General features: G+C 44.2%; 1 protein-coding gene across 1 annotated transcript; it reads left to right on the forward strand.

The window, feature by feature from the left end:
- Positions 1-12,124: 12,124 nt before the first annotated feature.
- SLN (sarcolipin) lies at positions 12,125-13,439 on the forward strand (the record flags this gene model as incomplete). The annotated part of the gene is made up of 2 exons (XM_084226951.1): positions 12,125-12,205; positions 13,237-13,439. The coding sequence occupies exon 2, from the start codon at positions 13,344-13,346 to the stop codon at positions 13,437-13,439; it is 96 nt and encodes a 31-aa protein (XP_084083077.1). The 5' UTR covers positions 12,125-12,205; positions 13,237-13,343.
- Between the last annotated feature and the right edge of the window lie 428 nt (positions 13,440-13,867).

Genomic DNA, 13,867 nt, shown 5'->3' on the forward strand with positions numbered 1-13,867 from the left:
CTTTAGCTCAAGATAATGAAGCAACATTCCTCTAATGTTTCCTGGAATAACAAGTTTCTTGACTGACCTGGCACAGATTTCTGCTTCTCTCCAAAAGCATAACAAGCCCCACAGGAGCTCTGCAGCAGATCAGAGTGTGGTTCCCTGGCTGTTCCTGCTGGATTAAGAGATACTTCTATTATCCAGGGCTGACACAGTTCAGTGTCATGTCATCCAGCCTGAGCAGTCTATTAGGTGTCAGATGGTTGCTTAGGTCCTATGGGCAAAGTACTGATCCTGTTAATATTATCAAATCAAGCCAAAGAGAGCACTGACTTGCACCTCTAACTCTCTCTTGCAGGGAAGAGTTACAATCATAGAATCATTTAGGTTGGAAAAGACCTCTAAGGTCACCGAGTCCAACTGTTAACCCAGCACTGCTGTGTTCACCACTAAACCATGTCACTCCAACCCCTGGTGACATATCTACACATTTTTTGAACAACTCCAGGTATGACAACTCCACCAGTTTCCTGGGTAGCCTGTTCCAATGCTTGGTAATCCTTTCAGAAGAAGAAATTTTTCCTAATAAAATCTAAACCTCCCCAGTGCAACTTGAGGCCATTTCTTCTTGTTCTGTTGCTTATTACCTGGAAGAAGAGACCAATCTCCACCTGGCTGCACCCTCCTCTCAGGCAGTTGCACAGAGTGATGAGGTCCCCCTGAGCCTCCTTCTCTCCAGGCTGAACACCCCCAGCTCCCTCAGCTGCCCCTCCCAGCCCTTGTGCTCCAGCCCCTTGCCCAGCTCCGTTGCCCTTCCCTGGACACGCTCCAGCCCCTCAATGTCTCTCTTGCAGTGAGGGGCCCAGAGCTGAGCACAGCATTGGAGCTGTGGCCTCAGCAGTGCTGGGCACAGGGGGACGGTCACTGCCCTGCTCCTGCTGGCCACACCCTGCCTGATCCAGGCCAGGATGCCACTGCCCTTCTGGGCCACCTGGCACACCCTGGATCATGTTCTGCAATGGGTAGGAATTAATTCTTCTCCACAATTTAGCTAGACTACCGACCTGGGAAGAGTCTCCTGCGATGCAGAAAGGTCTGGAAGATGGCAGATAACATGCCTTCCAATAAAGAAGAACTGGAAGCTACTTCTGAGGGGCAGGTGCCAGAGGTGCATTGAGCCAATGCTTTCAACACGGCACTTTCAAGCAGAGCATCTTGTAACCACCTATGAAGTGTTTTCACTGTGCAAAATAGTTAGCACTGTTACATATATTAGAGTTAATTCATGCTGTATATATGTGTGTATATAAAATATTGTAAAATCCAACTCATGTCTTTGACCACCCTGGCTGGGAGCAGAGTCCTATTTCTATTCAATTAGTTCCTGGACAAAGTTAAAGATAAGATCAAGTCCATTAGCTTAAGAATAAAACCTTCCCGGGCCATGAGTGTCCACTTCTCAGGAATGTTTGAGCCTTTCATGAGGACCTGCACCTGGAGCAGATTGCATCTACCATCTCGAGTACTGGCACCACTCGGTTACATGTGAAAGAAGGAAATTCAGACAGCCATCCGGACACCCGGACCGGCTTTTGTATCCGTATGGTCCCAGTTCTACATGTCAAAGAAGGCTATTCCGGAGAAACTCAGCCATTTTCCGGAGAAACTCAGCTTTGTATCTGTATGGTCCCAGTTCTACATGTGAAGGGACACAAAAGGACATTCTGTCATTCCGGCCCCAGGCAGAATACACGGGATATAAGCTGGCTGAATGAGACAGTCGGGGTGAACCACCGGGGAGACGCTGGCACTCTGTCAGTCGGATCCAGGTTCACCCAGCGCCAAATTCCGGAATTGATGCTGCCTCGGCTGTGGTGGTTTTTCAAAATTATGTTTTGTTATTGATCTAATCAATCTTTGTTACATTTTTTTATAATTTGGCTGCAGATTTGATCATTTATAACAGCACTAAGGAGCGCACCCAAGGGTGAAGGGAAGGTGGGGTGCCCTGCTCCAGCTGTTATGAGTAGGAAAGTTACCCATTTTTTTAAAGGATGCAGAGTTCACAGGTTGGGCCGGTGCTGGGAGTTCTAACTGTTCCTTGTTGATAGTTTTATGTTGTAATCACCTGTTAATAGTCGGTCATTAACTCCCTATTGTTGAGAATCCCCCTTTTTTGTCGAGTACCACCCTGCTGCCTGGAAGATGGCCCCCCCCGGGATGGTGAAGGAGAGGGGATGAAGGGAATAACATGCAAATGGAGAAATATTTCACCAAACCTAACAAAACCCCTAAAAACAACAAGCCAACATGAAATTAAGAGATCAAAGTGATGTCTAGATGTGAGGAACAGAATCCAGTGCCCGCTGAGACCCTTTTTACCTTTCACCATAACCTAAAAGACGTCGGCCAGAAGGAGAACTTTGAATGTCAAACTGAAAAAACCGGGTCTCTCTTGGTGCACTCGTGAGGATGGAGCCCCCAGCTCTGCTTGCAGACCAGCGGACACAGCTGCACTTTTCCCTCCTCCTCCTCCCGTGCCACTCCTGGCAAGAGTGGGGCGTGAGTGTGACCCATTGATTCTCCCCACCTGAGCAGATCACTTTTAATAAAGGCATTAAAAAGGAGGAAGATCTCCTGCCCTATTTATTTCACCAGCTGCCATAAACACTGAGTGCTCACTGGCAGGTCAGCTTCGCTGCTGCAGGACTATGTCCATGACCTGATCCAAAGAGAGTCATGCTGACAGCTGGTTTGGTTGTGCACAGATTTGCTATTAGCAGTTGCCCAACCAAGCCCTAAGAGGGCAAAGCAAGTAGTTTCCCATTCCAGGGCAGGGAATGAAAGATAATTTATTAATAGAGGAAGGGAAGGAAAGGTATGGTAGCTGAGCAGAGAGGGGAATTCTGATTCCCCCCTTAGCCACATCACACTGAAGTCTGTGGGCGTAAGAGTGGGTGTCTGTGTGCTGCTCACTTGCTCCTCTCTGCAGTTGTACACCCTCAGGTAATGAAGCCTCCATCTGCTCACACAGAGATGTGTGAATTGATTTTGCAGAAAGCAAAAAGTGGGTTTAACTATTCATCAGTGATGCACAAACTGTGATTACTAAGACAAAAAGAGAGCAAAGAACATTTATGTCAAACAATGGAGGAAGCTTAACCTTAGTGATGCAGCTATCTAGTGTTAAAAGACTTTGCTCCCAATACATTACTGGTCAGTAGTCCTGTTAAAAGTTTTTCTCACTCTTAACACTTGTGTTTCCAAGACCCAGGATGTATTCCCATCAAAACAGAGTGGGAGAGCAATTATAATAGATGTGGATTTTGACTAAGTAAGAGGAAAGAAGCACTGGTAGGGCCCAGGCTGAGGGTGCTGTTTTGGCTGTTCAAATTTTTTTCTGGATTAAATCCTGACAGTCTCAAAAGTTTTTTCAGGTGCATTTCATAGCCTGGAGCAATTGTCTGAGTCCTGGGGAAAAAAGGGGTTACTGAATTGTTGAGAGTAGCCAGGTTTTACTTCTCAATCTTTCCATAAAATTCCATGAAAGTACCTTGCTCTGAGAAAGAAAAACAATTTGTTTTCAATAGTTGTTACAAAACTCTGGTCTGCATTGTCTTGAGTCAAGCTTTATATTAGATTTCATCCCACTCACACAGGGTCAATGACTGCTGTGATTAGAAAGTCATTAGAGATTTCTTGACTCTCTTTGGCTGTGTATAAACACCTTAAAAATTGTTATATATATGTTATAGATGTATGTTTAATTCATGCTGTAAGTGAATATGTGTATGTATAAAATATTACACGAATCCACCGCATGCCCTTGACCACTCCGGCTGGGAGCATAGTCCCGTTTCTATTCAATCAGTTCCTGGACCACTCTAAAGATAATATAAAGTCTTTAGCCTAAGAATGAAGCCTTCCCCCGTCTTGTGATGATTAAACTTTCAGGAGAAACAGGAACAGATTACATCAGCTGTCCTGAAGCAGTACCTGAGTACATGTGAAAGACAGCTATACAGACATCAGGCTTGCCTTTTGCATCCGTATGGACTCGGTTATCCATGTGAAAAGAACATCCAGGAAGAACCTAGATGGTTGTAGAAGCACCGGACTGACTTTTGCATCCCTATGTTCTAACTCTACATATGAAGAAACACAAGGCACATCCTGTTATTCAGGCCTCAGGGAAAATACTGGGGATATAAGCGGGCTGTATGAGAGGTCAGGGTGAACCTCCGGGGAAATGCTGGCACTCTGTCAGTCGGATCCAGGTTCACCCAGCGCCAAATTCCGGAGCTGACGCTGTCTTGGCTGTGGCGGATTTTCAATAATTTGTAATTAATATAAGAAATCTTTGTCAATTTTTTTTTTTATTTGGCTGCGGATTCAATCATTTATAACATATATATTAGAGTTAATTCATGCTATATATGTGTATAAAATATTGTAAAATCCAACTCATGTCTTTGACCACCCTGGCTGGGAGCAGAGTCTTATTCCTATTCAATTAGTTCCTGGACATCGTTAAGATAATATCAAATCTGTTAACGTAAGAATGAAACCTTCCTGGGCCATGAGTGCCGACTTCCCAGGAATGTCTGAGCCGTTCACAGACCTGCACCTGGAGCAGATTGCATCTACCAACTCCAGCACCCAGCACCACTCGGTTACATGTGAAAGAAGGCTATTCCGAAGAAGTTCAGACAGCCATTTGGACCCCTGGACTGGCTTTGTATCTGTATGGTCCCAGTTCTACATGTGAAGGGACACAAAAGGACATTCTGTCACTTCTGCCCCAGGCAGAATACACGGGATATAAGCTGGCTGTATGAGACAGTCGGGGTGAACCACTGGGGAGACGCTGGCACTCTGTCAGTCGGATCCAGGTTCAGCCAGCGCCGAATTCCGGAATTGACGCTACCTTGGCTGTGATGGGTTTTTCGAAATTCTATTTTGTTATTGATCTAATAAAACTTTGTTACATTTTTTTTAGAAATTTGGCTGCTGATTTGATCATTTATAACAAAAATGAAGGGTGAATCCATGCTGAGAGACGATCTGCTCCTGCCTTCCGATCTACCAAGTCAATCCAGCCCTTCTTAGTTCTGTTTTTCCTAATGAACACACAGCAATGCAACTCAAGGATTTGGGTTCTGCTCAGCCCCTGCTAAAACTCATAGCAAGATTCCTCTGGAATTCAGTGAGAGAAGGATGAGATCCTTCATGAGCTTTTCTTGCTAAATAACACTGGCTTTGGATTTGTGTCAATGGATAGTACTGAAATGTGAGTGTCAACATCTCTGCAAGGGGTGTTTGAAGTAGTGGTGGGCCAGAAGAGATATTTTAGGTCCTGTTTAGTGGCAGTTTATCTATTCATTGTATATATTTATATTTGTAGAGGACACCTTAATCTTGCAGAAGCATTAGGGCTTCCAGGCCTGTTGGCTTCACCCTGTTCCAAGCATAGTCTGAAGGTTCTTATCTACAGCATCCAGAAACTCAGACTGCTGTAAAACCCAGTATCTAATTGATGGTGAGTGCTAAACTGTCCTTTAACAGGGTTCATGCTGTGAAGCATTTATAGAGATAAAATCAATAATATTCATGCTTCTAATACAGATTTCCAGATTACTGTGATTTCTTCTCTACCAGTCCTGAGCTGGACCCAGAGCTCATCCCACACATTCTCTTTTGTAGGCCCCCACACTTCTTTTTCTTGATTTCTGGATGAAAGTGTGTGGCTTGCTGTGTACCTGTGAACTCCATAACTCCAGAAGCAGGGCAGTTGCTTTCTATTTGTTTTGCTTGGTGGCGTCTGGGGTTTTTTTGGTATGGTTTCTTTGCTTGTTTGGGGTTTGGTTTGGTTTTCTTTTTTCCTTTTTTTTCACCCAGGTTCCAGGCTAAGGCTTCAGCTTGCTGGTTCTGTTCACATGCTTCTCTGAGTATCCCTAGGGAAGGACAGTTCCTTTCCACGTTCCCAGGAGTGGGATCTCTGTCTTTTTACTGTGGATGCTGGATTATATGAAATACCAGCCTACTGCTGGTAGTTACTTCTTGATATCTCCTGAGGTCCCCACCATGGTGGTTTTTTGTTTGGTTTTTTTTTCATTGAACCAAGTGCACTGTTTTGTCAGAGTTTGCTGTTGCTGTTTATGAAGTAGTGAGAATGGGAGGGACTGAAAGCTTGCACCAACACGTAGGGCATACCCAGAATTTCTTGCTGCTTGGAGTGGTATTTGAGAACCCACTTTGGCCAAGGTTTGGTCAGAATCCCAGGGTTTTTCTTTTGTTGGATTCAGGTGGGACTGTCTGTTGGACTCAAGTGGGGCTGTCAGAGGATTTGTTTCCCGGGTTCACAGAGAGTGGTGCCCTCCACTCCTTGTGGATTTTGCAGGCACAGGCTGCTCCCCTGCCGCATTCTCCTTCAGCAGCGCCAATCCTTCAGGACAGCCCCATCACCCCTCTGGAGCACACTCCTCTCTGTGTTCTTACTGTTTAACACTCCCCTGTGGCTGCCACAGCTTTGCCATGAGGGTTTGGGCAGGATGTAGTCTGTCTGAGGAGAAATAGCGCTGCTCTCTTGAAAGGCAGCCCGTGCTCCATGGCACCTGTGTTTGCTGCTCCGTGGGGAATGTGACAGAGGCAGGGGGCCCAGGCAGCACCCCGGGGGTGAGGGCAGCCCTGTGGTTTGCATGCTGCAGCAGAGCTGGGCTGGGAGCCTTCAGAGGCAGGGTCATCAGCCCACAGCCCTGCAAACCCACGACACGCTGTTGGCTGGGAGCACCAGGGTGTGCTGGCACAACAGCTGGCGGCCACTTAGTGACTAAAGGCAAAGCTCCTGCTCAGGGAGGGGTTGCAGGCTGCCTTGGAAGTGACTTCAGAGACGTGAGAGCTCACACAACAGCTGTATGGGTTAAGTTGAAAGCTTGTCACATACCAGTATTGTTGTTCACAGAGATAAAAATTGTATTTCTTCACCGTGCCAGGACATATTTCATTGAAGACTCACTTCTTTCCATGGAAGAGATCAAACCAGGCTGTAAGTGCACAGATGCCTCACTCTGTGCTAGAGTAAGGGGAGAACTAGACTGACATCAGTGGAAACTGGTGGCCAAACTCCTACCCAGAAGTTACTTTACAGTTACTTACAAAGCTGTCCCTTTTATTGCCAGAGATAAGCACCCTGTCTTTGCTGGTAAGCCCATTTACCAGGATGCAACAAACCAGTTTTAGGTTCACAGCCACCCTTGTTGCTCTGCACCCATACCTGTTCCAGGATAGCTGAACCCTTTGCAGGAGACTTGTGACATGTTAATAGCTACAAGGGCATCAATAATTCTTGATGCAAAAGCACTGAACACCATGGCCTGAGTACAGGAATCTGCACTTCTCTGCCTGGGTCCCCGACCCTGCTGCATCAGTCTCTCCTCCACCACCTGCAGAAATTTCCTGCCCCACTCAGAAATCACATTTAAAGAGATTGATTTTGTTTCTGATTTGAATGTGTTCTTCTTCCACTGCATCTTCTGCCACCAATCCCTCTCATGTATTTCCTTACTAGTCTGCAGATTGTCTTTTCTTTGAACCAGTGCTGATTAGATTTTTGGTCTGTTCTGCTAGCACCTTATGCTTGTGGACAGAAGTCTGCTGGTTCAAGCATAAACCTCATAAATGGCATTTATGGGAAGACAGAGGTGGCAAAGGTCACAACTATTGTGCTGCTGAGGATGTGCCAATGCAGGGGTTCATATTCCCAAGGATTTAACGTGCTCCTGCCTACTCTGTCTGCCCAAACTGCAACTGTCTGCCAGCACATTTTAAGGTGGTATGGAAGAGTGTGGCCTTGGTAATCTGCATGTCTGTGACCTTGATCTTGATTGCTGAAATTGGCTTTACAAGAATTTAAGCTCAAAACCCCCTCCATAGCTTCCATCAGTACTGTCTGGACAAGCAAGTGCAGCGATAGCATATCCCAGTGCATAGCCATGAATTCCCTACTAGCCTTTAGCTATCTTCCTGAAGAAACCCATTAACTTCAAGGTCTGACATTTAGCATCATGGGGAGTAGTTGGCTTTTAATGGTTTTCTGTAAAGCCCTGTGAAAGACAAAGGCTGTGTCCCAGAATTCAGCTCCATTCAGAACAAGTAAGATGTAAGAATATGGGAGCCAAGATGTACAATACACTAATTTTTGTCTAACTTTCAACAGCATTTTTTTCATAATTCCACCTGTGATATTTAATCTCCTAATGCTATTCGCTGCTTGATTGTCCCTGGAATGACTGGGTCACCACTGTTGAAGGGGAATTTATGTTTTCTTCACTTGTGACCTGACATTTAATTTTTTTTGAGATGCCAGCTATAAAAGTTTAAAATTAAGTCTTCCTTTGCTTTATCCTTCTTACCTTACGTCTCATTTCTGGTGTTTTAGAAGTAATTTCAAGTTTTCTTCTTTCCCCTCTGTGTTCAGGGTTGCAAGTGGTCTTTTATTGGCCTAGAGTACACTGCCACAGAGGGTTGTAGTTTGTCTCCCTGTATTGCAATATTTACCCAATTTAAAATGTTGTAGAGAAATAAAAGGAACATCTTCTGAAGTCTAAAATTAATGAAACAACACCCAAAACCTAATAAAAAATTTGTAAGAAGAAAATATTATAAAAAGAAATGATCTCTGACAGAGAAGCAGGAATTATGCTAGGAACAATTGTAAACACCTGTGTGACCATGTACTTATACATACATATACTGCATTTGGTAAGAAAGGTAATGCTGAGAGCAAGAATGAGCACAATATCCTCTAGCTGTGTTAGAATGGCTTTGAAAGATTATATGGTACTTGATTAGTAGGCTGGGAAGAACGTGAGATAGTCACAGCAACTTTAAATATAGACTGGAGACTTAGGTTTGAGTATGCAAGGCATGAAAATGGAGTTTTGGCTTGGCCACATGAAAGCTGAGAACATTCAGATCTGTCAGAAACGGGAGAAAAAGTGACAATGAGAAAAAAATTCAACACTGTATCTAAACCTCTAGATTAGCATTTCAAGTAAAATCACTATGTTCATTCTCTTTTTCTCCTTTCTGCTTTCCCAATCAGTACTAAATCACTTGGATAAACAGACCAACTTTTTAAGAAACAGTCTTTAAGGTCTTTATGCTGTCTCATAAAGAGCAGGCATAAGTGTTTTTTTTTTTTGTGTCGGGGAGAAGTTGGGTGGAGGGGGCAGAAGTTTCAGCCTCTGGTCAATCACAACCTCTAATCTGTGGTGAGTTGAAGTCAGATGTTCAGACACTGGTTGGATTCACAGTTAGCATCCAGGGAAAATTCCACAGCTCAGGGGTGTTTATTGGACCTCCTGGTCAGTGCTAAGCCCCATTTTTTTTCACAAGTCTCTGTGTGTGCGTCTGTGTGTACATATGTAATATATAGGAAAAGCTCAACTATTAACAAGTTGCCTGGTCTAGAATTATTCATGGAATGAGCAAGAGGGAGCCATAAATGCAGCCTGTTTGTAGTCTCTATCTAGCAATCCCCACAGACTGAATCACAGATGTTTGAGCATATCTAGGCAAAGATCATGTTATATTTCCTGTGTTTCTATATACTTCCCCCAGGTACCAGTCAGTGTGTTGGGTTAGATGAACTTTATTCTGCTTCAACAATGAATAATTGTGATCCTATATGCTCATCCATGGTCTACTGCGAGATCCTCAGCACGAGAAATGAAACATCTATGCCTGTAGAGGTGAGTTGGAGTGTTTATTGTGTGTACTGTGATTAATGACATTTATATTGCTGCTTCTCTGCCTTGAAGAAGGGGAATTTTCTAGCTGTCATGCAGGGCATTAAGGAAGAAGGAGATGAACTGGGACAGAGGAGAAGGCGCTCTCTGTCAGTTTGGAAGCGCGGGGGATCTGAGCACAGGGTCCTGAGCTGATGGGTTCTAGGTTTAAAAATACATTTCTGAGTTTTCTGTTAGCAGAGAGCAAAATAAATCCCAAGGTTTCCATAGCCCAAGGAGAATATTTGGGTAGTGCTGTGTAACATTCAGTAATTAGGGTGAATGGCATTCAAACGCTTCACCTTTTCACTGGTGGAGATTTATGTGATTCAAGGTGAAATAGATGAGGTATAGCATGAGAAATCCACAGATTTCTGCTTCAGAACATCCCAAGGGAGGACACAATCTGGGGTAGGCTCATGGTAGTCATAATCTTACTTCCCTCTGGCTAAAAGGAGCATTTTCAACCTGGATTTCCCAAATCCCTGTAAGTGTGGGATGTTTGCCCAAGTCTTCCTTAAAAGGATGGCTCAGCAGAGCAAGCATGGTAACAGGGTCCTGCAAACCTACTTAGCCATGTAACTCCTGAATGAGGCAAGGGTTAAAGCCTTTGCTGTTTGATCTGTGTACTTCAGCACAAGGCTCCCACGCAGCACGCTGGCTTTTCTGAACGTGCTGCCTGCCTGTGGAGGAGGGCAGCGGCAAGGCAGCCAAACCAATGAAAAGGAAATCTTCTACTGTTCCAATCCCCCTCCCACCTCCACTGATCCCATGGGAAGACTATTTAGGGAGATCATCCAGCAAAACCCAAGCAACACTCCCTCCACCCCCCTGGTTACCCACAGCTATTTGTTTTGTTGTGTTTTCCACCGGGTAGGTTTCCAGCCAGCTGGCCTCGGCCATGGTCCCGTGATGTGAGTGCCAGCGATGATGCTCCCTGGGAGCTCAGGGAGGGGGGTGGTGACAAACAAGCTTGGATACTCTGGGCTAAAATATGTCCCAGCATGCCTGAATATAAATATACAAAAGGCATCAGAACCAATAAATTATCTGCATGCTGTGTATCAGACGGTGGTTGGCAGTGAGAATAAGGTCAGTGTTGTGGCTAGCCTTACACACTTAAACCTGAGCAGGATCCCCCCACTCCTCTGGCAGCACTCTATTGCAGAAGTGACCCTCTGACTTCAGTGGAAATACTTTTATTTTCCAAGTAGGGGGAAACCCATGGCACTGTCTTCTTCCAGTTTATTCCATCTCGCTCTGCTGCGTCAGTTCAAAGGGAGCAAATAGCCACTTCTTGCTCATGTTTACAGCAACTTCTAGCAGTGCCTTGAGCAAAGATAAGGGAATATAGGGGTTACAGCTCTCTAGGCCACAGAGCAGTGTCTTTCTGGGGTGAAACACTGCATGGTGGCAGAAATACCCCTCTGTATGCTCAGGCAGTTGAAGCATTCACACCAGCACTGAAATTCAATGGGGGAAGAGCATGCAAGAGTGTCAACAGTTCTTTAAAGAAATGCTTTGTACTTTTCAGCGCAAACTAGTCCCAAACTTTCCTATCCAGGAAATTATCCTGTTTCAGTTATTTGTATTGAAATGCTCCTATTCACTCTCTTTTAAATGCATATGGACTCAAGAAGCTGTGCAGACTATAGGTACCTGGAACAACAACAGCTGTTCTCAAAAAGGTAGATATGTAGACAAGCTCTGTATCCTGGAAATGGTCTTGAGATCCTTAGCTCTGCACACAGAACTCTTCAAGTGGCTTCCTTTCCCTTTCCCCACACTGGGGAAAACACCAACAGGCCAAAGGGAAGAATGTAGTGACAGAACGTGGGGGAATGGCTTCCAGCTCAAAGAGTAGGTTTAGATTAGATATTAGGAAGAAATTCTTCACTGTGAGGGAGGTGAAACACTGGAACAGGTTGCCCAGAGAAGGTGGGTGCCCCAGTTCCCAGAAGTGTTCAAGGCTGGGTTGGATGGGACTCTGAGCAACCTGGTCTGGTAGAAGGTGTCCCTGTCCACAGCAGGGGAGTTGTAACAGATAATTTTAAGGGTCCTTGCAACCAAAACCATTCTATGATTGTATGAAATTCTCTATCAGATCCAATTGACTCCCAAGAGATGCACACAGCTCTGCTGTTAGTACAGCACCGTGGCAAAAGAAGCAAATCCGCCCACAGAGCCCCCTGCATAAACAGCCTTAACCAAATTTGCAGCCCAGCTTAGCCCTTTAAAAATATTTGGGGGGGGTGATGTCAGCACCTGGATTGCCAATGCACTTGTTGGTCTCCACCCTCAGCCTACTTTAGTTCCCACACAGGGACAGAGCATCCAGACCGAGTGGGAGATAGGCAGAAGCTCGGAGGGAAAAATTATCTGCAGTGATCCAAAGTCCAGAGGAAGAACCACTGGGCTCCATTTACCTCCTCAAGGTAAAAGAACTGGCTTACTTATTAGGTCAGATTTTCTCGTGTGCAAGGACATAGAAGGCTGGCAAAACAACTTGAAAATGTAGGAATTTGTTAACTGCATGCACTAGGCTTTTAATATTTAATCTGCAAACTAATTTCAATTGAAACTCTCTGTTTTCATGCTGGTATGGTCCCAAGGCTTCTCATTTGCACCAGAGATGTTACAGCCTAATCTAGTTGTGTGACTGAAATTCTTTGTTTAGACTTAATGTTTCATTTGTTTAAGGGTTCTTGTTTTATTAACATGGTATGCAGAGATTAGTGCAGGATATTAATAATAAAGTATTCTCTTTTCTCTGCATGAACTCCAAAATCATATAAAATTAAAAAAATGCTGTCATAAAGTAAATAAAAGCAATAACCAACAGACAAGTTTACGAGTACAACTTGAATGGGATTTTTGAAATATGAGCATTTTTCAATTCAACTTTTCCTTGAAATTTCAGGAAAGGTAGAAGTTTATTGAGAAAATACTATTTCATCTGTGGAAATGACTCACAAAATATGTGCAGTCCGTCAGAAATTAAAATGTCTAACCTTAGGTTGTCCTTGTACTTTTAGTAGTAACAAATAAGTCACATTTATTAATCTTTCTCTATAAAATAATAGTTTGCATTTAGTTTTTTAAAAAAAATACACCCACAAATTTAGGAAGTTAAAAACTATTAACAGTAGTCTATTTACTGTGTATACTTGTTGAAATGGGTCTTGGGCATTATTTATTTGAAAATACTTGCAGAAAGCAGCATTGATTTCCACAGGCTGCTCACCTCTGTGTACCGTACTTTGGGGTGACACTGGGAATGTCCTTGCTGGAAACCAAAGAAGGTGATAAGCTGCCAAAAATGGCTTTTACTTCTTAGCACCCCAGTGCTTACTAACTCCTGGCCACTGAAACAACATTTATTTAGACTGACATAAAAACTCTATGGAATCTGCCACCTTCATGCATCTGTCCTTTACATATTTTTCTTTTTTTTTTTTTTTTTAAGAGCCTGTGACCTGAAGGTTGAGCTCAAGGACACATCCAAGCAAGTCACCAGAGTTTTCCCTTTGCTCTGCCTGCTGACCTCTGCTCTCTCCTCATTACTCCCAAAAAATGGAACGTTCCACACGAGAAATTTGCCTCAACTTCATGGTTGTCCTGATTACTGTAATCCTCATGTGGCTCCTTGTGAAGTCTTATCAGGATTGAAAGACTCTCAGAAACCCTGGAGGTGATTTCAGTGTGTGCCTCCACAGACATCAGCAGCACCCACAGCATGCCACAGCAATGAGCTTTCAGTCCATTGAGGATGTTGTGAACCTTTGTTTTTCACTCTCTCCTCTCTGTTGCCTGTGCTAATGTTCGTGATGGGTCTGTGATGGTGTAATTCTGTCAGTCTGCAGTGATCCAGCTGTAAAGTGTAAGATGCTTAGGAACAGCTTGATGTGGCTGTCTCCTCTGGTAGTTTCTGTGGGTGCCGTACTCCCAGCCCACCATGCTGCCTTGCTTGGCATCAGTGTTGGGTTCTGGAGGGTGTAAAACTGCAGTGTGTAATGTAAGAGCCTGTATTATCTGATGTAAAAGGCAAACACTTGCTTAGCAAAAAGGAATGTGAAGCCTCTGCTTCCACTTGCACA

This window comes from Fringilla coelebs, assembly GCF_963513975.1.
Source record: "Fringilla coelebs genome assembly, chromosome: 2".
Classification (NCBI taxonomy): Eukaryota; Metazoa; Chordata; class Aves; order Passeriformes; family Fringillidae; genus Fringilla; species Fringilla coelebs.